We start from the raw sequence: 24,471 nt of genomic DNA, 5'->3' as shown, positions 1-24,471 counted from the left end.
CTAAAGACTGCTGCATTTCAACATTATGAAACTTTGCTGGCAGCCAATGCGATGCAAATACATGTGCCCCAACTATCTGTGAATGTGTGTATGTGTTTGTGGCTGTAATATGTGTGTGTGTGCGTGTGCCCCAAACTCGCGTGTATTGCTGTGCGTACGTAAATAAACCTATATTTTTGGAACGAAACATCCACAATTTGTTCATGTGAGTAATATATTTAAACAACAAATGCTTAATAGCATTGAAATTATCTATAAAGAAAAAGTGTTGCATACTTAAAGGACAAAGCGCCTTCAAAAAGTGTCCTTACAAGCTGTCGAATGGCCACCCAATCAACAAATATACAAAGTACTTTCACTCAATAATACTTGTCATTGATTATTCAAGGGCTTGTGTAGTGTCACTTTAAATTCGTTTTTCAATAGTTAGCTTAAGTATTCACTAAATTGACTGCAACAATAGCAGTTGTGCCGTTTTCTATTGAGCTTGTGAGTGTACAAAAGTAAAATATATAAATGTAATTCATGCGTTTTCATAGCTTCAAAGTTAAATAAATTGTACATTATGTACATCACTGTTTATTAACATTAAACTATATATATAAGCGCCAAATATCATTCGAAAATATTACAACAAGTTGGCAGCCACGTTAGTTCGTTGTTGGCGCTGCCAACTTGCGTTTCTAAGCGCAGCTAACTTCGCTTTGTGATCTCGACGAAAGTAACTAGTTCCCTTTAGTCACCAGTTCAGCTGAACTTTCTTTTATAGCGAAAACAAAACAAAGACTATTTAAGTAAACTTTTAGAAGAAACACCCCCAACGCTCACTTCTTAGAGTCGATCATGGGCGCCGCCGTACTTCCAATATTGTTCTTCACCGCTCTATGGGCCGCCGTTGGCATTGGCGGACCCATAATGACACCGCGCGGTCCACAACAAAAGCTGATTCAGTGCATTCTTATGCTGACAGCTGGCTGCTGCTGGCTCTTTTGGCTTTGCTGTTATTTGGCACAAATGAATCCACTGATTGGACCCAGATTGAACAGGCAATTTTTGGCTTTAATCGCCAGGGCATGGGATGGTGGTCTGAAGGATGCCTAAGAGTGCGTATGCGCAGGCGGCTTACAACCGAGACAATCAATTATGAAGCCTTACTTAACCGTATTAATCTCCTATGTGCAAATCTCCGTTAGTCAAGCCACTCTGTATACTGTATACACACTACAATAATGATATATGTATGTAATTTTATTGTTAAAATTGTTAAATAGCTTTGTGCATTCCCGTGCAGCAATATAAATATAATATTTATGTATGTTCGTATAAGCGCTCATGTGCATGTTTAAAAAGTCGAGGACGACGTCATCGCGTGGCGACGACCCTGTCCCTGCCCCTGTGCCCTGAATTTGTTACAAATGTGGGGCGTACTGAGTGCTATTTGTAACAGAGCAAGGGAGAGGGCGTGTGTGGGTGAGTGCACTTGCACTCGTCGGTCACGCAAAGCTTAATCAATGAAACCAGCGAGCACGTCGCTTAGGCTAAATGGGGGAACTGCAATGAGAGTAACAGTGGGGAGAGAGGAGAATGAAGCTGCCAAAACGTGAATACGGAACTATTGATTTTGCAATGAGAGTGCGCGCGCAGCGCTCTGATTTACACACACACACACGCTCACTCATATACGAAGAGCAGAGTAAGCCAGAAGTGGGAGAGTGACAAGTGGCGGCATGTTGTCGGCGGTCAGGATGAGAACGAAGCAGAGCCGAGCGACTGGGCTGCACTGAGGCAGCAGCAATAAAAATTCATTCGCAGTGCGAAAAGTGTGCGAAGCCAAATAGAAGGCATTGCTAGGAGCAGCCTTGGCCAAAGTGTGAAAATTTGCTAGAGCAGTTAAAGCGACGGCAGCTTGCAACATTAATAGCAAATAAAATTAAATTATGTTGTAAAAATCTACAATTGAAAGTTGAAGCAAATCAAAGTTACGTTTTCGCCATCAACCATCGGCCAGCTTGCAGTGAAAACTATCAAGTTTAATTGTGTGTGCACACAACTTAAAAATCGATAAGCCCTAGGCACGTCTATGAGCATATATAGGTGACAAGTCCGAGGCAGCAGCAGCAGCAGCACAACGTGCACAGCTTGTGGAATTTTGTATGCGAATTGGCCATAATCTCGTCATAGCGCTACGCACAAGTCAAATTACGTTATATAACAACGTGAACGGCGCAGGGATTGCGTGGGCAGCGATAGCGTAACGGCGAGTGAAAGAGAAGCAGCACACATACGTACACACACACATATATATATACAAATCGATAGACTGGCAAGATGCGCTGCTAATTGGTTTACACGCGAGGGATTAGCTTTGGAATAATAGAACAATCCTAGCCTGGTAATTGCCTAAAAGTACAACGCCAACGTCATGGGCAAGAAGAAAGTACCCGAGGAAGAGCTGGTAGTGCCGCCGCAGGATAACCGCATTTGCGGCACCATTTGCATCTGTCAGATGACACTTGTGCTCAGCTCCGTGGCCTTGGTCTATCTAACTGTAGCCATCTATATGCCCTCCACGCGTGCCTTCAAGAGCGGCATTGATCCCACGCCCGTCATGTGCACCACCACGCGCGCTGTGAACAAGGACAACTGCGAGTGGGGCAGCTGCGGCGAGTGGTGTCTGAGCAAAACCTCCGGCGCCTGCATACAAATCTATGTGAATTTGCGCAGCAATGGCACAAATCTCAGCTTCCAGAACTGCACGAATTCAGCAAATAAGACTTGTTACGGCATCGACCAGGATCGCGCAGACAAGGCGCGCTGCATCAACGATGAGTGCAAGAATCTCACGGGCACGTTCAACTGCACTGCCGGGCAATGCCTGAACATAACCGATGCCTTCGAGTGCGTCTTCCACAACAGCGATGCGCCCGTCAAGTGCTCCGGGCGACGCGGCAAAATCAACTGCATGGACATAAGCGGCCTGTTCAGCTGCAGTCGTGGCACCTGCCGCAAAATACGCACGCCCTACAACTGCGACAGGCGCTGCGTGGACATACCCACTCGCAACAAGAACGTGGTGGTGCTCAGCGGGGACAAGGTGTATCTATCTCAATGCCAGAATGCCATCAATGCCGAGACGATGGAGGAGGTGTGGAATGAGTCCAGCGACAATGTGGCCATGACTTCGTGTTACTTCATCAAGCACACCTCGGATCGCGTGGATGCAGTGGACTGCATCAATGGCTCCACGCTGGAGCACAACATGCTCAGCGATCTCACCAATTTTACATATCTCAGTCATTTGCATGTGTCGGTGGCGACGCCAGTGCCGGAGATAGCGCCGCCAGATGTTGATTTGACCATATCGAATGAGTCCAAGCTGATGATAAATTTGGAGGGCTGCGTCAACACGCTCATGGACGAGTGCAAAGAGTTTCTCAAGGACTTTGGGCGCGACGGCAGCGATCATAATGCACGTGCTCGATTTCCCTGCTTCTACTCGCCCACGAAGAAGGATGTGGTGGTGGCACGCTTCGATCTGGAGGTGACCTATCGCCAGTTTGTGTTCGCCTCAGTGGTGCCGTCCGTGCTGTTTGTCGTCTCCTGCTCGGTGCTGTTGCTCTGCCAGAAAACCGTCTATGTGGGCGACGATGCCAAGATGCGTTTCAAGGGCTGCGTCGATACGGACACCATACTGTCCAAGAGCAACGTCGGCGCGCCCACCAACGGCGACATGGGTGGTGGCGGTGGCGACGAGGTCATGGCGCTATGAGATCCGTCACGTAAGCTAGCGTTCAATTCAATCCAGCATGCGCCAAAATACTAAAACGTTTTTCAGTGTCTAAAGTGGCTGCTCTAATGACTTCAACTAGTGGTAAACAACTTTTGACCAAGCTCTGCTTAAGTTTAGCTAGTCAGTCCTACCAAGCTATAGAGTTAGCCGCGAGCTATAACAAATCGCCCTAGTCCCTAGTAGTCAACACTTTTTAGCAAAATGCTTTGCATAGCGGCTAAGACTAAGACTAACTGAATTTCTGATTTATTTTTGCAGGCATTCCTCTGCTCCAGGAAGACAGTCCGGTGCATCAGACTGGCGTCTTCGCTTTGCAGTAATGGAGTTGGGCACAAACACCACCACCACCACTCACAACTCTTTGTAATCCTTCCATCGAGAACTTCTAACAAGCGACCACCCACACACACACGCACACAAACTCACACACACACGCACACAGACACGTACACGGACAACTGAGAGGCTTGCAAGGACACTACTGAGGCTAAACACTGAATTAACTGTTTAAACACATGCCAGGCACGTGAAATTTTTCGAAAAAACGACAATATTAGTATAATTTGTATATTTTTGGATAAGCTTAAAGACTTAGTGCGGGGGGGGGTTAAGGTATTGGGCGCAGTGCAGCAAAGGTTGATTGATTATTTAATTAAGTTTACAGCACAGTTAATTGCACTCACACATACATGCATACATAAATCACAGCACGCACACAACTACACTTACACACACACACACATACATCGATATTAGCCCTTAGAAAAGCAGGCAATTAAATTCAACAATGGTCAAATGGCTTGGAGGGATGCGTGATCAAAACTAAAAAAAAAAAAGACAAAATGAAAAACGATTTAAAAACAACTACAAACGTACTAAATAAAGCAACAACAAAAATAAGTAGTTAAAATACATTTAGATAACAAATAATAATTACAAAAATAATACAATTGCAATTTTAAAGCTAAAAACAAAGACTTAGACTAAAGACAAAACATTTCGGCTAAAAAATTAAATGAGCTAAGCAACAAAAATTTGAAAAGAATATTTAAAATTAGGCATTTTTGTGTAAGAGTAAGAGAACGAGAGAGAGACAGCGAGAGAAAAGTTAGCGAGTGCACTCGCTTTAAAGTTGTTTATTGTTGTAGGCTTAGAAAGCAGCAAAAGTTAGCAGTGTTCATTTATAAAGCTTTTAGTGATACTAAAAAAGAAATTAAATACAAAACACACACGCACACACACATACACACAAACATACAAAAAACCGCAGCTAAGAACTGACAATGAAGAAAAGCTCCACGCTAACAACTACCACATCGATGCCGACGAGTCCAACGCTGTCGGCGGAGACGCTCTCGGCCAGCAAGATGAGCCTGAGCAGCAGCCGCTCGGGACGTTCCTCGTGCCAATCACATGGACCAGTGCGGCCCGGCAGCGGCTGCGTGGATGCGATTAAGGCTAAGCGCGAGGAGATCGAAATCGATACCATACTTGAGAAGGCAAAATTCTACACCTCCGTGTGCCTTGGTAGCAACCAAATCCAGTCTTTAATTAACATCATAGCTAACCAACTGTCTTTGTTGCAGGTACGACTGCCATACTGTCGGTGTTCACATTTCTATTCCTGATACCCTTCGTTGTGGATCCTGCCATTTCAACAATCATAGCCGACTATGATCCAGTGCCGGTCACCTGCGTTGTTATAGATCACATCTATGCGGAGGGCATCAAGAACTGCAGCTGGAGCAGCTGTCGCGAAGGCTGCACCTCATCACTCACAAAGTAAGACGACAGACAATTGAAACAAACAATTAACTCAGCTTTGATATTGCGCAGGTGCCATCAGTTGTATGTCAACTATACGCGCATACCCTACAGCGAATGGGAGCGCAATCCTCGAGACTTGGAGCGTGTCAACTGGGATGTTAGCTATACAAAGTTTCTGATTAACTCAGAAGGCTGTGGCTATCCGCCCACGACAAATTGCAGCATCTTTGCCAGACAATATGGGTAAGCTCAGCAGCTACAACTAACTAACAAGTTAATTAACATTTCTGTTTAATTGGTGAAGCTTCTCGCACATTGGTGAGCCTTTTCCCTGCTTCTATAGTCGCGCCTATCCAGAGGTAGTCATTGGGCGCTACTCCTGGGAAAACAATCTGTACCATTTGGTGCTCTCGCTCATCATACCAAATGTGCTCTTCGCCATCTCTATTGGCGTCCTGAGCTACTGGTACTGCCCATGCTGTGAGAAGGCGTGCAACAAATCCTCGCGCGTCTATGCTGAAAAGTTCCCAACCAAGGAAGAGTGAGTTTTCATTTTGTGTACATTGATGAGCAGCGCAGTCTTGTTTATTGTTATTTTTGTAATTGTTAAACATATATTATATCAAACTGCTCTGCCCTGCGTAGTATAAACAAACCTAACACACACACACACATTCAGACACACCCACACACTTGTAAACATATTTTATGATAAAAATTCATTGTGCCTTGTATTGAGATTGTAAACAAATTTAATCATATATCATATCGTAATTGTATCGTAAATGTTATGCAAAAATCCCCATAAAATTCAAAAAAAAACAATTGGCCTGTGCTCCCGCTTAAGTTAATTAAATTGTATTTATATTAAGTTTGTACAAGTTTTATGTTCCATTGCCACATAGACAGACAACTGTGTTCATTTTCTCTTGTAACATTATTTTCAGGATCGTTAACTGCATGAAATGTAATACGGAAAAATCCATATCTTTGAATGTATTTTGAAATCAAATCAAATGCGACAGTGCCTGAATTTTGATTACCCCCTTATAAAAACATAACAAATCCCCAGAGCTAGTTTCAAGTGCAAGTGATGGATAACCAAACATTGTTGTTAGCTATAATGAATATTTATAACTTTAAACTTGAGCACGCTCACCTCACACCAAAATCTAAAACTCTAAAGTGTCCTTATCAAATTGTTTTTGTAAGCGCAGTCACGCCTAAGCCGGTCTCAGTTTTAAGCTGCCATTTAATATATAAATATATCTACTATATAGTACTCTAGTATTTAGCACCTCGTGGGCTAAACAGGGAACCATTTGAAATGTCAGAAAAGACTATTTATGAATTAAAGTTAGCACAAATAAAATCTCAATATTTCTCACTTAAACAAAATATACAATATATATACATTTTTGTACTGTCAAGTACCGTTATTTAAAATACTGCACTTGTAACTCGCACTAGTTAGTCATACCCTCATCTAACTAACCTTAAAGGTTTTCTTTTTCAAAATATACTTATTACAATTTTTACTTAGCATGACTTTAGCAACGTTTTTCTAGTTTTATTTTAGCATGTCCTTTAGATATGTTTACAACTAATGATTGCTTTTTGCCATGTTTAGAGCCTGGAATTAACTCAAGTATTTATTTATGTATAACTAATTGTTATTGCTTTTACTTAAGTATACGCCTAGAGACGATTATGAACTTTGTTCCCAATCAATTCTTTTAGCAAACTTCTGTGTCACAGTGACGAAGATGATGAAATGGAATACTAGCAAACAAATTAGTTAAACCAACTTCTTAAGCAAATAGCAAATTTAAACTGTAGTCTGTACCAAAACACACACACACACACACACACCAAACACACATACACACAAATATAGCTTATAATATAATATTATTAAAATTGCCATCTGCCATTACTATATAGGAAAGCATAGATACATAGTATGTGTATTAAATAGCGGAGCATTCGAAATTGACTAACTTTTCTATATACAAAGAATTTGTTAAAACTCTTTTATTACAATATACTATAACTACAACAAATTTGCTACTATATAGTGTACTTTAGTTGATTTCTCATAGCTTTTATTTGACTTTCGCTCGCTTTTGGCATTATAAGCAATGCTCCGCCTTCATTATAGCGAGAGCATTATTAATACTCAAGATCTCACACGTACATAACAATAATAATACTAAAAAAAAAACAAATACAACCAACAAAATGCTTGTTTTCAAAAAATTGTGATAGTAGTCATAAAATATAATAAAATTTATTATATAAAATTCGTAAACAAATCAAATAAATTGTATACCTAGGCATACAATTAACTGAACCGCCTGCCCGGATTATCGATCAGCAGCTTAGGTATTATTATATGTCTGTCTGATCCAGATCCAGCAGGCATTTGTTCATATAATCGTACACTTTTGAAAACCATTAAAAGCTGAACCAAAAAACCGAAAATAGCAATCATCAACAAAAATCGAACACACACTTTGACATTTTGAAATAGTTTTTAAATCTTAATTGTAAAAAAAAAAACAATGACAAATATAATGGATTAATATAACAAGTATATACAATATATATAAAAGTATATATATATATAGCTTAATAGCAGAACCGATATAACACGCACGTTGCTTATGAGAATTTTTTAAATCATACAAACAAACTATTTGAATGCAAAATGATTAAAAATTTTTTACTTAACGTGTCTTTATCAATAAACAAATTTAACAAGCTAACGGCCTAATTAATGAACAATTACACATAACAACAACAAAACCGAAAATAAATAAATAAAAAAAAATCGAGCAAAAAACAATCAAATTGGTTTCATTCAAAATCCATGCGACCGAGAGAAAGCAAAAGAGAGAGAGAGCGAAAGAGCGAGAGAGCGGGAAAGCTCTGCGCTAGCAGCAACAGAGCGCAAGCGTTGGTAAAACGGGAGAGAGTGACAGCGAGAGAAAGAGAAATAGAGAGCGAGTGCTTGGGGTAAACATTTGTTGAGCCAAGGGTTTGTTTTGGCTTCGACTTTCGCTTTCGCTGCCACCAAAAAGAAAAAAGTAGTAAAAGTAAAAGTGCGCAATGCCGTATCCTTTTGCCAGCCCTGGCTACTCTCTCCCAGCACAGTTTCTTTCAGGCACGCACAGCAGAAGGACGTGTTAGATTGCAGCGCGCGGAGCTTGGCCTCAAAACAAATCAAAAGTCAATCAGCAGGAACAGCAGCAGGAACAACAACGACAGCATAGAAAAAACCCATTAGCAACATAATCAAATAAACGAATCGAGCATATAAGCAAACTATATCAAGTATACGTTTGCTAAAATTGGAAAACCAGAAAGTGCTATAAATACTCAGCACACACAACTAATCGAAGTTACGCCCCCTATTTGTGTGATAGCCCAGTGCTGCAAACAAACTCAATCACCTTGAAAACGGCTGAGGGTGACAGACACAGGACACCAGCACCAGCAGCAGGACAAGAAATCAACAAGTCGTAAATTGTGAACTAGAAATCGTAGTCATCGTCGTTGTTGTTGTTGTTGTTGTTGTTGTTGCTGTCAAAGATGGCGCGACGCAAGGATAAGCCGCGTCTCATACCCGAGCAGGATAAGCGCATCTGCCGCGCCATCTGCCTCTGCCAACTCACCATGGTGCTATCCTGTGTATCCATTGTGTATCTCAGCGTGGCCATCTACTCGCCCTCACTCAAGTAAGTGTTGTTACAAAAGCAAAGTGCGACAGACAAGCTAATAAGTTTCTATAGAGCCTTCAAATCGGGCTTTGAACTGGATCCGGTTATGTGCCAAACTGTGGATCGTCAGATGCCCAACAATTGTCCCTGGGCCTCATGTGGCGAATGGTGTCTGACCAGAACCAGCGGCTTCTGCCCACAAATACACTCAGTGGTGCGTCGCAATGGGACGGATATACAGCTAAACAACTGTAGCCGTATAGCAAATACTTCCTGCGCCATGGTAAGTGTTGCCCACAACCCCCAGACCAGACCCACACCCACACTGCTAGCACTTGGTTGTGTGCTTAGCTGACGCACACAGTAAACGCCCCCAACTCAGTGTTATTGACATAAACGCGACGCCAGTTTGGTTTACGATCCTTTTAAATATGCATTAGCTAAACTATTTATTTATTTCGCACTTTAACCTATTTAACAGATTGACCTGAATCGCCTGAACAAGTTCAACTGCAACAATGGCACCGTTTGCAACAACATACGCGGCGTTTTCAACTGCTCCAATGGCAAGTGGTTAATACCAAGCAAACTTTAAATGATTTACTAACTTTGCCTTATGCACAGGTCATTGCAAGAACATGTCCGAGTTCTTTTTATGCCATCACAAGCCGGATGGGCCTACGATAAACTCTGCCAAGGATAATACCAAGCTGAATGGCTTCTTCGAATGCCACGGCGTGCACTGCACCAAGATTAAGCGACCCTTCAGCTGCGATCGCTACTGCTCACGCATCACCACCACCAACGTCAATACGCTTATTATGCATGTAAGTTTCTGTTTGCTGAATGCTTAACTGCCGTACTTTAGAACTCAGACACTTGCAGGAGGACAATCTTATTACCGCCGACTGTGAGAGCGCAGTGGCCTTCAATGAGGCGCGTGGCAAGGAGCATGGCGTGCGCATTAATCCCACCGAGATTTGGAAGGAGGACGATGGCAATCTGCTGACCAACTGTGCGACAGTTACGCGTGAATCGGACAATCGCATCACGTAAGCGCAACTTAAAACAATTAGAGCAGCTCAATAATTAGTATAAGCCACACGGTGCGGATACGTATTAAATGCATAGAAAGCCAATCATATATATTCAACCGCAAGCATTACGGCTAACTTAAAATTTTGTATAATATGTGCACATAAAAATGAGTCAGAGAAATGTCCAGCTGTTGGAATTAAGCAAAGGCCAAAGGTTAATGTTGAGTAAAGTTAGAAAAGCTGTGTATTTGTATTTGTAGTTCTAAGACCAAACACTTATACAATTTTTATTTGCCCTACAGCGCCACGGACTGTATTAACGGCACCTTACTAGAGCATGAGACGCTGCCAGCGCCATTTATGAACTTTACACAGTTCTGGGCCATCTATGACAACAGCACACGCGCTGTGGATTCCGAGCAAAAGTTCCTGCCCAATCAGGCTAATCTGACCATATACCCCTGGAAGAAACTCTTTATTAATCTGGAGGGCTGCGTTAATACGCTGCGTGGCGAGTGCAAGGACTTTGTGGCGCGCTATGGCAGCGATGGCGACAACAATACGGCACAGTCACGCTACCAATGCTACTACAACAAGGTAAGCTAGCAAAGCTATCAAATTTCCTAGCAACAGCTTTTAATATTTGCATTTAAGGATACCAATGTGGAGTTTGTGGTCGCACGCTATGATCTGGACAAAGTGTACAGAGAGCTGCTGGTGTCACTAATTTTGCCCATAGTGCTGTTTGTTATATCCTCCATATCGCTGTGTATTATAACCAAGTCCGTAAAGGTGGGCGACGATGCCAAGATGCGTTGTGTGTGCGCTGGTGAGGATTCCGATGATGATGTCTTTGGCAATGCCAAGGCCAACACACAGCCTGATCAAGTGTACGATACGGACGATGATGCAGTCGACTTGGAGCAGCAGGGCGCTGCAGCTGAGGGCGGTGAAGAGATGCTAGTAATAGAGCAGGAAATACGCTTGGAGACGCATGAAATGATTGGCAGCACCAAGTCGCTGATACCCTTGAGTCCAACGGACAATAGTGCGCAATATTTGGTAGAGGATGAAGATGAAAAGGCAGCCAAATGCGATGTGCCAGAGAAGCCACTGGTTATACTCTAAGCCAAGTTAGCAACGACTTAAGCTACAAACTGCTCCCAAACCCAAACACTTAGCAATCTTTACTCTCAAACAATGGAAACTGAATTTACTTTCTACTCAGCGCTATTTACCTCAACTTTTAGTAAAACTCAACAACGATAGCACTCTTTAGTTCTCTGCTAGATAACTCTAATTAGTAACAATTTTAATACTCAAGAGCTTTATCAATCTCTGCCTAGAGAGATTTTGCGAACAGCCCCACAACACAATTTGGTTCAGTTGATGTGCCTTCGACAATCTGCATTTATACAACTGTCAAACCAACGAACAATTCGCCAGAACTAACAAACGAAATAGCGCAAGAGTCTGCTGAACCAAACTCAAAGCCTTCGGGTTTTAACCAAACTGGGAACACAGCACCAACATTTTTGGGCAACTGCATTTACTTTTAGTACATAGTATTTACAAGTACGCGAACCTAACTTAACTGCAGACACCAATTTACTAAAGTAAGAAAGGCATTTCGACTTTGCCTAAGTTTTTTCGATTTCGTAGCTATGCAATATACAACAGATATACCTATTATATATATATAGCATGTTATACTATTAGTTTAGCTTAACTCGGGGAAGTGCACCAAAGCAGGCTTGACTAACTACACTTTTGATTAAACTTTGAAGCTGTTTATACCAATATACACTTATAGCCACTATACATAGTTATAACGTATAATAAAATATTTGGAATTCTCTCTACAAAATGACAAGCAAAAAGTTGATTTCTTTGGCTTACCCTCAATTCCTCTTGACGACGATGTGCATCTGCCATCATTTGACGACGCACTTGCTCCGAGATGACTTGCTCACGCGCTGGCGGACCCTCGCCCAGCTGATTCAACTTAACAACCACCTTGGTCTTGTCATTTGAGCCCAAATACTCACTAAGCAGCTTGCCTGGCAACACTTGACGCCCAGCAAACCACAGCTGTGCCTTCGAAGGCTCGATAACCTCCTTGGAGGCTTGTGTGCCAGCCAGATCCTCCATATTGGCAAACTCCATTTGTATAGTATCATGCGGTGGCAGCTTCATGGGATACACAATAGTAACAGCGCCACGCAGTATGTTCAAAGCCTCCTCCACATCCTTCAGCTTAAGCGGCTTTGCATCTTTCACTAATTTCTATAAAAACAAAGTTAAGGTATTAGACTGCAGCTAAGCAACAGTTGCTTACCTTATCTATCATAGCCTTGGCATCAGTCATAGCATTCGCCAGCACCTTGCACATGTGCTCATTGGGCTGGCGTCCGTTGCGACGCAGCAGCGGATCCTTGTTGAAGTTAAAGCCACCCATTGGAATACACTTTTCAGCCCACACATCGGTTAGCTTAAGCTCTTCAATCTGATCATCGTTCAGTCCAATCATTTCCTGGGGCAGCATAGTGCCATGTTCCGCCAGCTCCTCAATCTCCATGCACAGGCGCTGAATCTTCAAACGTCCATTGTAAACAGCCACCAGCTCACGTATCACAACATCGGTTTTGTTGCTGACGCTGGTCTCGTAGAGAAACAGATTCTCATCGCCGTGCTTTACATGTAGGATAACCATTTTGCTCAAAGTTTGAACAGCTTTACTTTCAGTTACTTTAACGTTTTGTGTTTGCCGACAATTGTTTAAAATGCTACGGTTGCTAAGCGTAGTTATAAACATATTTACAGCAGTTAATTATATATAGCTTAGTAGGCATAGCAACGCCAGACTTGTTTGATCTATAACTTAACGCTTGGTTGACAGTCTGTTTGACTCATTGCACAAATTTGTTATTTATTTTTGTTGTTTGTTTTGATTAAGTGCCTTACGATAAACTAATAATAGTTGCATAGTTGACAATAAATAAATATATACTCTAAATATACATTAAACACCTGTCTTAAGGGGGATTGATTTGCTTTCAAAGTACCAGTAGCCTTCAAATTGAATATTTTATTAATTATTTACAAAGCTAGCAGCTTCTGTGGTTGCTCCGGCGCTTATTGCTGCTGCTGCTGTTAATGGAGTTTGCAATTGGAGGGAAACCGGAAATAAATTCCATAATAAATAGTCCATGTGTGCCTGGAGGTTAACTAGATGTATGCAGCCTTGGTGCCTTTGTTTAACTCTAGTGCAGCGAAATGGATTCATGCCCTTTCCCTGGCCTTTCCATATGTTCGGGCTACCTCAGAACACGTCGAAAGTTTTCCATTTCGTATATGCTGGTGGATAATCTGCCAAAGGCATTGAACAAAGCCACAATTTCTGTGCGGCTTAGTCTGAATATGGGATCTGCTTCAATATGCGGCTTGTCCCACAGGCCGCTCTCCGTGGCCGATTGCAGCTTCTCGGAGTAGAGTATTTTGAGCGCTGTTCCTAGGCCTTGCGTTTGCAGCTTGCCCCAAAGCTTGCACTTGTCACAGCCCACGCAGTCCATAATTCTAGATATATTACGGAACTTTTCCTTATAATCATTCTTGAACTTGATAGAAGCAATGCCACTGCTAAACAGCGCGTTCTCATTAAAGTGTGATTGAAAAGATCTGTAAAAAAAATATAATTAGTTGTGCTACCGCTAAAGAATGCAATGCTACTGACTCTATAATCGACAGCATATCATTTATGGCCAGCTTGACTTCTTCATCCTCCTCTGCTATGCCTGTGTAGTAGTCCTCGCGGCGTAGATATGGCGCAGCTTTGGCCAAGGCGCGTAACTCCACCAGATATATAAAGTAAAGATTACGCAGCCAATGCGGTCCTTCGCCGGATGTAGTTTCTGGACTAAAACGCCGCATAAACTCCTTTACGTTGGCTCCCCAGATGCCTTGAGGATCAAGGAAATCCTTTGACTCGGACAGCAAATACTTGGAGCACAGGTGTATATTGATACTGGAGTGCAGACCAGAGATAATGCGATAAAAGGCGCGCTGCTCCACACATAAATTTCGTAAATCTAAATGCGGCACAAAGCTCGAAAACTTATTGGATGATTGATTGTTGCCGCCAAAACAGTTTTCCAGATAAATGCTCTTCCAGATGCGATGAGCCGAGTCGCCACGATAGCCTGTATAGCGCTCCGGATTGAGCAACAGATCAACATACTGTGCGTCCACATCATGATCATCAACAATACAAAAGTCCTCCTCAGCCTCATCATGCTTAGCCCAGAGCTCAAACTCTCGATGCGCCTGGTCGCTTATGCTGGTGTCCAGAAAGCCCAAAGCGCTGTCAAAGTCTTCAACATCTGAACAGCCTCGATCCACTTGTGCCTCGCGTGTGTACTGCAAAATGCAAAATGAATTTAAACTAGATACAAAAGAGACGCAAGCAAGAGCAACTGTGTAAACATCTCAGCCTGGCGTGTGCCAGCTGTGCTTGAGTTCAATTAACTTCTTTAAAAGACATGGCAGAAATAGTTGAGATAAGTGGAACAAGGCAATGCAAACTCTGAATCGTATTTTAAGGGGGCGTATACTCGATGGATATCGTGCGTATTTCAAAGCCACGTCAGCTATCCCAGAATTAACTGACAGTAGCCTCTACAACAACAACACGATTTCATTCATTAAGCTCACAGATAATAATAAATAAAGTTGTTTTGTCAGGGAACGCAATTTACCTCACTGTTATCAGTTATTTAGCGAAAGTATTAGTTGATAGTGCGCCACTTGAGAACTATGCTACGTGCAACGTTTCAACCTACCTTGAATGATGCCGCCTTTTCTCTGTGCTCAGCCTTTTCCTTCATGCCTTCTGGTATGGCTTTATCCTCGCAGTTTTGCACCTGGCAGAAGCGTATGGCGCAGCGACTGTCGTCCGGCCAGAAGGGGCATTCTTGCTTCAGATTTACTTTGTAAAAGCGAAAGAAATTCTTCACCAGTAAACTTTGCAGGCGTGGATAGACTTTCATATTGTTAAAATGATCCACTGTGTCCACATCACAGCTGCAATCGTTGATGGAGCCCTCCAGCTATTACAAAGAATTTCATTAGATATCATATTGTTGCAGCATGTCGCACTTTCACTCACCTCACAGAAACAGTTTTTATTTGTCTCCGCTTCATCGAAAGCTGCAAAGTAGCCGCCTGTTAAATCCGCCCAATATACTAATATAGCTAATCCCAATACTAAGAAGCTCGTGGTCACTAGCTTACGCCGCACTCTCCGCGGTGCTTGTGTCGTCATTGTTAGTGCTTGTTCTATGTAAGTGGCTGCGCTTTAACTGCTAGTAGCTTCGACCAAATTACAGTTATTTATTTATTTTTGGCCCAGCTGATTTTGGACACGTAAAAATGAATAGGCAGGGCTGTCACACACACGTTCATTGTTCATTGAAACTAGCTCTTTAGAGCGAACATTATTGCTTTCTCTATCACACAGCGACTTTCGATATTTAATATGCAATCATCCGACCTCCACACGGAACCAGAATTTACAAGAAGCCGCTAAATTTGAAACGATTCATTTTAGTACAACATTGATTTTGTGTAGATGGAAATTTCAAACATAAAACAGCTTTCACTATTCTATATTTTACTTAAACAAGTAAATTGAAATTAAGTTAGATGAAAACTCCGTTCCCGTATTCGCTAATATTTTGCTCTCATGCTGCATAAATTTCTAGAAATCAATTTAAATTCCGATTATATTGAATTGTCTACAATTGATTGCTAAATGTTAATATTGTTGTTGGTTTTTTTGATGCTGTTAATTAATTACCTCAAATATTGATTTCCATCTATTCTTTGACGTCAAATGCATCTTTTGTTCCCATGACAAACCCTCTGACACCGTCATCTTTATGATCCTTAATATGCAAATTGATCTCTGCTCTTGCTATCCTCAAATCAGATCAGAAACCTCAAGGAGGGGTGAAGCGTTTATGATGCTTCGCTGCTTAAGGGATGAGGGTAAGCGGGTACAATTATTGAACATAAATCGCCTTGGGTACTAAATAGTTAAACAATACGAGCAATAACCACAATCAAATGATAATTTTGATCAAAAATGATGTGGCTAATAAAGCTGTTTAAACCCAAGTTCAGCAAGTTAAAAAATTTCTTAATCTAACACTAATACATAAACATTTTGTATTGTTCTTATACTTTTTTAAGCATAAAAATATCTTAGCCATTGTCTTAACCTTTTTCTGTAATCTTGCCATCAGCAGCTTTTAAGCGCAATTTATTTATATACATACATTCTACTATCATCTGCTATCCCGTTATCTTAAGATTGCTGCATCTATTATGCATTCTTATTATCACAGTTCTCACGAAAAAGTGAAATCACTACAACGGGATGAGCAAATAAAAAACACACAAGCAAACGCAAACGAAATCGAGGAAAAATCGACTAAAAAAAAGTGTACATAAGAAAAGGGTTTAATCAATTTTTTTTAAATAGGACGATTAATGTATAAAAAACGCAGACACAAACATGTGTGGCCAAAGGACAGGACCAGGGCGACCCTCGGCATTGTTCAAATTGAAAAGGAATCATCACGGACGCCGCCTCGACTTATGATTTGCATACGCAGGACGAAATCCTGTTGGCGAAACCACCACCACCAACACAGACGACGTCGCTGCTCTGCGCGCAGACTTATCTATTCGCTCAGGTATAAAATACTCACACGGCACGCATAGAATGATAAATAAGTTTTTTTCACGATTTTTTTTTTGGCATTTTTTTCACTTTTTTTACCACTTTCAATTTTTTATGCAGCGTTTTATTCAAATTTCAATGTGAGCCTGTCGTGTGAAGTTTGTCTTGAGAAGAGTTTGCCAGCAAGGGCAAAGATGCGGCTTTTCTGAGCCTGGGAACATCCGTGAGCCTACTCAATGCTCAAAAAGATGTCCTTTTTAAGGATACCCGTTGCTGTGTGTGGGGCGTTAGTCTGCATGCCAGAGCTAATTAAGCCAAGAAAGGCAAATAACTACAACTAATTATACTCTAGTTATATGCTAAACCACATAACCGAGGCTTAGCGCAGGGATTATGCAATTTTCCCAGCCCATATGCAAATTTTGGGCAACCTTTGCAAGACGCTCAATAGATTTATGCACTCATAATTGCATTTTACAATGTTTGACAACAGAGAAACGTCAACAGCTCGCACAAAGCGGATTTGCATGCAGATATCCTGAGAGCTGCAAATATCCTGCGGCGCTGACTTGCGAAAAAGGTAAATTTGCATATGTTGCCTGACTGATTTCCAAAATGTGCAACGTGGCCCCGGCACTTGAGATTTGCATAACTAAGAGCTGAGAAAGATGCGCAAATGCGCAGAAAACTGATTAACAAGGATCGCTGGCCAGAAAGGTTGCGAGTTCACAGCTAATCCGCTAAGTGGGCACACTCCGGGGGTTCAGTTTCGCACAGCCAATATAAAATGCATTTGTAAGTGCAAACGAACAATAATAAAGTAATAGTTATGTTAAGTGGCAATGATTACAGCTGTCAAAACGCAAATAGTTGTCGTTGTCCTTGCTCTGTGAGGACATTTATTGTCGGCTGTAAACAGACTACCGTCGGTCAACAGGTAAACAGGTGGCGAGAGAGCGCGAGAGACTGAAGCGCGTGCGCTCTCAGCCAGTTGCTTCGAAACGTTTCTTTTGCTCACTTTCTCCATGGCCTTGGCCGACGCGGCGACGGCGGCTGCGTCGCTGGCTTACCAACTGCTGAGAACCTTGAGCATTGGTCAGTTTACTTCTGGCTTTCGCAAGGTGCAGTCGCCAACCGCAACAGGCATACAAAACAGAAAACGGTGCGTTAGCTACGCTTTGTTTGTTTGATCTATTAAACTGCAAGAGGCTGAGTGTGTGTGTGTGTGTGTGTGAGGAGCTTTGCATATGCAGACAGACAAACATCAAAAGAGGGGGGACTGCATTCCTGCATGTCTATGCAAGTTACTGTCCTGTTTACAGTTATATATACATATGTGGCTGTTGTTACCGTTACTACAAATTAAGTTAAAAAAGAACTGAGGCAAAGAATTTATGAAGAAGTCGCTTAACTTGTTCGTGTGCCCCAAAGCCAAAGTCTGTTGGCGTCTTGATTGCAACTGTATGTGTGCATATGTCTCTGTGTGTGTGTGTGTCGCGGGACTTTAATGGAAGTGCTAAAAATGAAAAGAGAATAAAAACAAATAAAACAAGAACAAAACGTCAAGCATTTGCAAATTGAGCCACAGTGACCAACTACTACGTTAGATACTTACCAGCGTATAAATGTGTGTATGTGTGCGTGTGTGTCTCCAACACCCGTCATTTACCGTTAATGTAAACCGTTCGATCGTCATTTGAATTTCGTGTTTCTGTTTCTGTTGCTGTTTGTTATGGCACCAATGAAAGAAATTCTTTCATTTGCTCTGTGTGTGCTTAGCAAATGTTGGCTTCAAGTTTCGACACCAGCAGCAGCAGCAGTAGAAGAAGAAGAGCGCATAATTCGCATGCCAAGCTAAGAGTTGTGACAGCGAAGAAGTGTGGAACGGGAGAACGAACGTGTCGTCGTCGCGCCTTATGCATCTGACCCACTTTTGGTGTGTTTTTGGTGCCGGACTTGGTATTCATAAAGGCATAGGCGTAGGCGTGCGATACCCACAGCTTTGTTAGAGCGAGAGGGCGCGAGGAAGAGAGTTCTGACCTAAAATGCGTGCTGGCTGCCCAGCTGCGTTTGCTGTAATTTGTGTTCTTCTGGAAATTGTTTAGCGTCACTTTCCCAGCAAGCATTTGTTTAATAACTATTTGAAAATAGTTTCAAGTCTTTAAGAAATTTCCGGTTTGTACCGAGAAAGCGCTCGGGGCGGATTGTAGCGAGCGACAACAATTTGTAATTGAGCTGGAATTGTCCATTGTCAAAATGTTAGTCAACTCTCTTAACTGCACTTTCGCTAAAAGATCTTTTAACGAGATACTTATGCGCATGCGCGGGCAAGGTTTCATTTTTCTTGATACTTGGATACTTGATACTTTCTATTTCATTAGCAGCGATACTACTACTAGTGCGTAGCATTTTTATATATTTAATGTTAATTGGGCTTAACAAGTTGACCAACATTTCGGAAGGCTTATGCCATATTTAAAGAAGCCAAATAGTTTTGCAGCCAAACTCGTTTTGTCGTTTTGGCCAACACAACTTTACATTTATTTTCTTTTCTGGGTGCCGCAACCCAAATACAGCAGAATTCTAAAGTTTTCGTGTGTGCCCGTTACGGTCATGGGAATGCTCACACACACACACACGCACACACATGCCGACTGACAGGCACTCCCCCCAAATACGTATACGTAATATTGAAATCGGGCACAAGCGGCGCACACACAGAACGGCACACAGCACCTGTCACAGAACCAGAGCTACCAGCTAGCAGCTCCCAACTCCCAGACGAGTTGTGCTGCCAATAACTGGTTTTTATGGCCAAGCAACTTGTTTGCCGCTTATCACTTGGCCACTTGCAACATTTGTGTGGCACTGATCATGAGCGCTTTCTAGGCCAATGATCTTAGCTCATCAGCACTTTTGACTCAACTTGCAGCCGTTGATGTTGCTGTTGATCTTTTGTTACGTCACAGGCCGTCGGGGTTACTACATGACTCAGTTAACCGTTACGACTTTCACTTGAACTGATGCCAGCATTAATTTCTTAATTCTCTCTCTCTCTCTCTCTTTCTATGTCATACAGATTCTTCCAGCAGCGATGAGCAGCTGCTGACACACACACAAAAAACCAAGAGCAATGTTTAATAACTACAACAACATGCCCAGAAGCAATCACCAACTATTTTACACACTCGGACTGAGTATGCTGCTCGTCTGTGCGTCTGTGCAGGCTCAGGATGAGTCCTTGGCTGGCAGCTTTCTGTCCGGATTGCTGGACACCATAACAAGCACGGCGGATGCCAAGGATTGTCCGGGTGTATGCGTCCACACGCTAGCCACGCTCATCTGCTACGAGGTGCTCGACGATGTGCCCTGCCCCTCGCCCAGCATGAAGTGCTGCATTGAAAGTGCGCCAGGTAAGAGCTTCTAATAAATCTTTAAATATTTTATTAAATGCGCTTTGATGTAGGCAAAAACGCCACTGCCTTGCGCACGCCGCCCGCCACAACGCCCAGGATAACAACAAGCAGCTCCACAACTGCAAGTAGCACCACACAGCGCAGCACCACAGCAGCTACAACGAGCACCACCAAGCGCACCACAACGACGACCAGCACAACGCCCAAACCCAAGCCAAAGCCGCAGCCCAAGCGTCCGGCAAGCACCACAGCTGCCACTACTACAACCACAAGCAAGAAGCCCAGCACCACCAAAAAATCCAGCACAGGCAAGCCCAAGGATAAGGAGGAAGCCAATAAAGCGACTGATGAAAATAGTGAGTGTAACTAAAAGTTATATAAATCAAATATATTTTAGTTTCTATTTAAAGTAAGTTTTAAACGTTTTAAAATTTTATGAAAGTCTATGGGGTTTGTAACATTTTTGTATGTCAGCAGACAAATAAAAAACTAATTACCTTTTTAATACTAATTTATTACACTTGGCTGTACTTATGAAATATCTAATTTTGCTATAGTTTTAAAATTAATTTCAGAAGATTTTTTATACAATTTTATTAAGTGTTCAAAAAGCTTCAACGTTGTTTTTCTATATATCAACTGCCAGCTTTTGAATCGTTAGTTATAAATATAATGATAATTAAATATTTATATATTTAGTTAAATATGCTAATATAATAGGATACTTAGAAACTAATAACAAGCTTAAAGCTAATTTGAATACAATGTTATTATCTATAAATACTTTTATGCATTTGGTAATTTTTTATCATTGTTTATTTTGTTTTGTTTAGAAAACTGCACTGGCGTCTGTGTGGCGGATCGCATAGCCGAGTACTGTGAGGCTTACTTAACCAGTAGTGGACTCTGCAAGGAGGGCACCAAATGCTGCGTCTCCCTGGACGAATATGCCAATACTAAGCTGCCCAAGGATATTTATATACCTGCAAGTAAGTTGAGCTCAAAAGGCGTTGGCTAACATTATTTTATACCTTGTCTTTGCATTACAGAGCACATGGGCAATCTGAAGAGCAATCAAACTACAGTCAAGTCTACGGTTAACAAATCCAGCAGCAGCTCAACTACAACAAGTACAACCAGCACTACGGCGGAGCCAGCGCGCACCAAGACGAACAACAACAGCGCCCAAAACAAACCCAACAAGCATAAGAAGCCTGCATCAACAACGACCACTGAGGCTGCCGCTGAGGAAGATGAGGATGAGGAGGAGGATGAAAATGAAGAGCAGTCTGCCAATAACAAACTCAAGACGGAAGCTGGTCAGGGCCAAGTGCTGAAGGAGTGCGAAGGCGAATGCATGAACGGCATCTTTGCTATTTTCTGCGATGACATCGATTCGGAAGCCTTTTGTCCTGGCGAAGGCAGCTGCTGTGTAACCGGCAGCGCCTCAGAGTCAGCCACGCCTGCCAAGACACCGCCGTCCAGCAAGCCCGCAACCAAAATTGCCAGCAAACCTGCAACAAAGCCAGCGCGTCCAGCTTCACCACCACCAGCCCCAGCACCACCTGCTGCATCTGGCGGCGGCGGCGGCGGTGGAGATTTCCTTTCACAGATTATTAGCTTTGCCGAGAGCACATTGAACTCGCCCAGTTCTGGACCAGCGCCACCGCAGTCGCCACCGCCCATACAGCGTTGTCCAGGCTTCTGTCTGCTCAACATAATGGCCGCCTTCTGTGAGCGTCCCTCTGTGCTGGTCTCCACGCCTACAACTTGCTCCAAGGGCTCTGTGTGCTGTGACAATTCACGTGCCGGCGCTCCCAAGCCCAAATTGCCACCACCTACGCCTCCACCAACACACGCGCCTACAGCACCACCTTATGTTATACCCAATCCCAGTCCAGATCCACGCGAGGAATGTCCCGGCTCCTGCATTGTCAGCCTGCTCAGCTTCACTTGCTTCAGTAAGTAGTTTGTGTCTTTAAAAATCTCTTAACTGTAGCGAATCCTTTACAGAAAATGCCGAAATGACGGATCTGTTTAAGTGCAAGCGCTCTGGACAAATCTGCTGCGCACCCAAGAGCAAAATACTGGAGAAGCAACAGTTCCAAACACGCAACGACACCGCTTACTTCAACTATCCGCCCATGGGACCACCACCTGCATATGCGCAGCAGCCACCACAGCAGGCGCCACCACCGCCTTATCCACCCACCAGCTACATGTCCAATCAGCCGCCTGCAGCGCCTCCTGCGCATCATGCGCTGGCACATCCCTATCAGCCTGGCTTGCCTCCACCGCCGCCCAACTATGCAGACTACTATGGACCTGGACCTGCGCCGCAGCCTGCGCTGCCGCCAGCCACAGCGCCGCCGCCAAGCACCACAAGCAGCACCACCACAACGCCACGTCCACATGTGTACTCCAAGTATGTATGCGGCGTCAAGGGCACACTACGCACTGGACGCAGTTCGCCAGCGCTTTCCTTTGTTGCCTACGCGCGCGCTAAGTACGGCGTACAGCGCTCGGCACGTCAACTGGTCACTCCCAGCGCTAGCAATAACTTCAACAAGTCCAACGAACGTCTGGTGCTCGGCTCCGCCATTGTGCCCATACAAATACATAACGATAAGCTGGGCGATCTACTGGAGCCCGCTGCAGTGCAAAGCAATCAGCTGCGCTCGTATAATGAGCAGGCCGAGCCCACTGCTGTCGTCTATCCGGACTACTATCAGCGCAATCTGGCGCAGCTGCAGTCGAACTATAGCAGACGCCGTGCGCGTGTGGTGGGTGGTGAGGATGGCGAGAATGGCGAGTGGTGCTGGCAAGTGGCGCTCATCAACTCATTGAATCAATATCTGTGTGGTGCGGCGCTCATAGGCACGCAATGGGTGCTAACGGCGGCTCACTGCGTCACCAAGTGAGTGTTGCATGCAACTCCCAAAGGCAACCAACTAATCTCTCTCTCCTCACAGCATTGTGCGCTCTGGTGATGCCATCTATGTGCGCGTAGGTGACTACGATTTGACTCGTAAGTACGGCAGTCCAGGTGCACAGACGCTACGCGTGGCCACCACCTACATACACCACAATCACAACAGTCAAACGCTGGACAACGACATTGCGCTGCTGAAGCTGCATGGACAGGCAGAGCTGCGTGATGGCGTCTGTCTGGTGTGTCTGCCAGCGCGTGGCGTCAGCCATACGGCGGGCAAGCGCTGCACGGTTACAGGCTACGGCTACATGGGTGAAGGTAAGCCTGGAGTGAATTCAATTGAGCTACAGCTTTAAATACTTGTTTTGTACTCATAGCTGGTCCCATACCGCTGCGCGTGCGTGAGGCAGAGATTCCCATAGTCAGCGATACGGAATGCATACGCAAGGTGAACGCAGTGACGGAGAAGATCTTCATACTGCCCGCTTCGAGCTTCTGCGCTGGCGGCGAGGAGGGTCACGATGCCTGTCAGGGCGATGGCGGCGGTCCGCTGGTGTGCCAGGACGATGGCTTCTTTGAGCTGGCCGGTCTGGTGTCGTGGGGCTTTGGCTGCGGTCGCCAGGATGTGCCTGGCGTCTATGTGAAGGTCTCCTCGTTCATTGGCTGGATCAATCAGATCATTAGCGTGAACAACTTATAGTAAATGCGAGCGCATTCAGAGCATTGAACCCCGCACTTGTAGCGATTTCCTCAGCTGGGAATGGCCTACGATTGCAGCGGGGTTAACGACTGCATCCATCCTAGTGTAATCTACTCATAACTAACTAAATATACACACACCATATGTGCTCCAAGTATATGCTTGAATCTTTAAAAGTATTCCCCACACACTACTGCTCTATAAACTTATTTAATAAAAACCTATTGTAACTGTTTTTGTATATACAAAAAAAAGGTAGAAAATACAACAAATTCGTTCATCATAATTCAAAGCGCAACGAAACTAATCAATTCCCAAGGAAAAGTTCCCAAGCACCTTTTTTTTTTTGCCACTGCCAGCGCATT

At 43.4% G+C, this 24,471-nt stretch overlaps 7 protein-coding genes across 8 annotated transcripts; 5 read left to right on the top strand and 2 right to left on the bottom strand.

Annotated features, from left to right (window-relative positions):
* The first annotated feature begins 729 nt into the window (after positions 1 to 729).
* LOC108599743 (V-type proton ATPase subunit e) lies at positions 730 to 1,289 on the top strand. The gene has a single exon (XM_017986753.2). It carries the CDS (start codon positions 844 to 846, stop codon positions 1,099 to 1,101), a length of 258 nt encoding a protein of 85 aa, XP_017842242.1. The 5' UTR covers positions 730 to 843; the 3' UTR covers positions 1,102 to 1,289.
* A 90-nt stretch (positions 1,290 to 1,379) lies between these two features.
* LOC108599741 lies at positions 1,380 to 4,674 on the top strand. Its single transcript, XM_017986750.2, has 2 exons — positions 1,380 to 3,779; positions 4,049 to 4,674. The coding sequence occupies exon 1, from the start codon at positions 2,423 to 2,425 to the stop codon at positions 3,767 to 3,769; it is 1,347 nt and encodes a 448-aa protein (XP_017842239.1). The 5' UTR covers positions 1,380 to 2,422; the 3' UTR covers positions 3,770 to 3,779; positions 4,049 to 4,674.
* Positions 4,675 to 4,766: 92 nt separating this feature from the next.
* On the top strand, positions 4,767 to 7,416 carry LOC108599742 (protein tipE). Of its 2 annotated transcripts, none has more exons than XM_017986751.2 (5): positions 4,767 to 5,317; positions 5,377 to 5,572; positions 5,627 to 5,800; positions 5,862 to 6,098; positions 6,505 to 7,390. In XM_017986751.2, the coding sequence occupies exons 1-5, from the start codon at positions 5,074 to 5,076 to the stop codon at positions 6,560 to 6,562; spliced, it is 909 nt and encodes a 302-aa protein (XP_017842240.1). In that variant the 5' UTR covers positions 4,767 to 5,073; the 3' UTR covers positions 6,563 to 7,390. The 2 variants fall into 2 exon arrangements, with proteins under 2 accessions (XP_017842240.1, XP_017842241.1); XM_017986752.2 differs by having other exon boundaries at positions 4,768 to 5,317; positions 7,298 to 7,416.
* A 1,020-nt stretch (positions 7,417 to 8,436) lies between these two features.
* LOC108599744 lies at positions 8,437 to 12,094 on the top strand. The gene is given in 6 exon segments (XM_017986754.1): positions 8,437 to 9,562; positions 9,761 to 9,845; positions 9,904 to 10,106; positions 10,165 to 10,331; positions 10,619 to 10,913; positions 10,971 to 12,094. Coding segments are annotated over 6 exon segments (1,635 nt in total). The 5' UTR covers positions 8,437 to 9,151; the 3' UTR covers positions 11,445 to 12,094.
* A 29-nt stretch (positions 12,095 to 12,123) lies between these two features.
* Positions 12,124 to 13,029, bottom strand: LOC108598113 (cilia- and flagella-associated protein 298). The gene is made up of 3 exons (XM_017984730.1): positions 12,655 to 13,029; positions 12,216 to 12,602; positions 12,124 to 12,132 (listed from the first exon to the last, which is right to left on the bottom strand). The coding sequence occupies exons 1-3, from the start codon at positions 13,027 to 13,029 to the stop codon at positions 12,124 to 12,126; spliced, it is 771 nt and encodes a 256-aa protein (XP_017840219.1).
* A 355-nt stretch (positions 13,030 to 13,384) lies between these two features.
* Positions 13,385 to 15,967, bottom strand: LOC108599739 (ero1-like protein). The gene is made up of 4 exons (XM_017986747.1): positions 15,481 to 15,967; positions 15,155 to 15,421; positions 14,050 to 14,732; positions 13,385 to 13,994 (listed from the first exon to the last, which is right to left on the bottom strand). The coding sequence occupies exons 1-4, from the start codon at positions 15,634 to 15,636 to the stop codon at positions 13,634 to 13,636; spliced, it is 1,467 nt and encodes a 488-aa protein (XP_017842236.1). The 5' UTR covers positions 15,637 to 15,967; the 3' UTR covers positions 13,385 to 13,633.
* Positions 15,968 to 20,191: 4,224 nt separating this feature from the next.
* Positions 20,192 to 24,106, top strand: LOC108598114 (protein masquerade). Its single transcript, XM_017984731.1, has 7 exons — positions 20,192 to 20,471; positions 20,525 to 20,830; positions 21,308 to 21,463; positions 21,524 to 22,435; positions 22,488 to 23,391; positions 23,447 to 23,724; positions 23,784 to 24,106. The coding sequence occupies exons 1-7, from the start codon at positions 20,192 to 20,194 to the stop codon at positions 24,104 to 24,106; spliced, it is 3,159 nt and encodes a 1,052-aa protein (XP_017840220.1).
* Positions 24,107 to 24,471: the final 365 nt, after the last annotated feature.

This window comes from Drosophila busckii, chromosome 3L, assembly GCF_011750605.1.
Source record: "Drosophila busckii strain San Diego stock center, stock number 13000-0081.31 chromosome 3L, ASM1175060v1, whole genome shotgun sequence".
Lineage (NCBI taxonomy): Eukaryota > Metazoa > Arthropoda > Insecta > Diptera > Drosophilidae > Drosophila > Drosophila busckii.
Note: the sequence above shows the minus strand (reverse complement) of the source record. Positions and strands in the feature narration are given on the sequence as shown.

Bases quoted from the DNA above. Each gene is read 5' to 3' on its own strand.
- LOC108599739 (XM_017986747.1), bottom strand. From the start codon at position 15,636: ATGACGACACAAGCACCGCGGAGAGTGCGGCGTAAGCTAGTGACCACG. The intron at 15,422-15,480 runs GTGAGTGAAAGT...TCTTTGTAATAG, and splicing joins ATAAAAACTGTTTCTGTGAG to CTGGAGGGCTCCATCAACGA. The intron at 14,733-15,154 runs GTAGGTTGAAAC...TGCATTTTGCAG, and splicing joins AAAAGGCGGCATCATTCAAG to TACACACGCGAGGCACAAGT.
- LOC108599741 (XM_017986750.2), top strand. From the start codon at position 2,423: ATGGGCAAGAAGAAAGTACCCGAGGAAGAGCTGGTAGTGCCGCCGCAG.
- LOC108598113 (XM_017984730.1), bottom strand. From the start codon at position 13,029: ATGGTTATCCTACATGTAAAGCACGGCGATGAGAATCTGTTTCTCTAC. The intron at 12,603-12,654 runs GTAAGCAACTGT...TTGTTTTTATAG, and splicing joins CCAAGGCTATGATAGATAAG to AAATTAGTGAAAGATGCAAA.
- LOC108599743 (XM_017986753.2), top strand. From the start codon at position 844: ATGGGCGCCGCCGTACTTCCAATATTGTTCTTCACCGCTCTATGGGCC.
- LOC108598114 (XM_017984731.1), top strand. From the start codon at position 20,192: ATGTTTAATAACTACAACAACATGCCCAGAAGCAATCACCAACTATTT. The intron at 20,831-21,307 runs GTGAGTGTAACT...TGTTTTGTTTAG, and splicing joins TAAAGCGACTGATGAAAATA to AAAACTGCACTGGCGTCTGT. The intron at 23,725-23,783 runs GTAAGCCTGGAG...TTGTACTCATAG, and splicing joins CTACGGCTACATGGGTGAAG to CTGGTCCCATACCGCTGCGC.
- LOC108599742 (XM_017986751.2), top strand. From the start codon at position 5,074: ATGAAGAAAAGCTCCACGCTAACAACTACCACATCGATGCCGACGAGT. The intron at 5,318-5,376 runs GTAGCAACCAAA...TCTTTGTTGCAG, and splicing joins CTACACCTCCGTGTGCCTTG to GTACGACTGCCATACTGTCG. The intron at 5,573-5,626 runs GTAAGACGACAG...GATATTGCGCAG, and splicing joins TGCACCTCATCACTCACAAA to GTGCCATCAGTTGTATGTCA.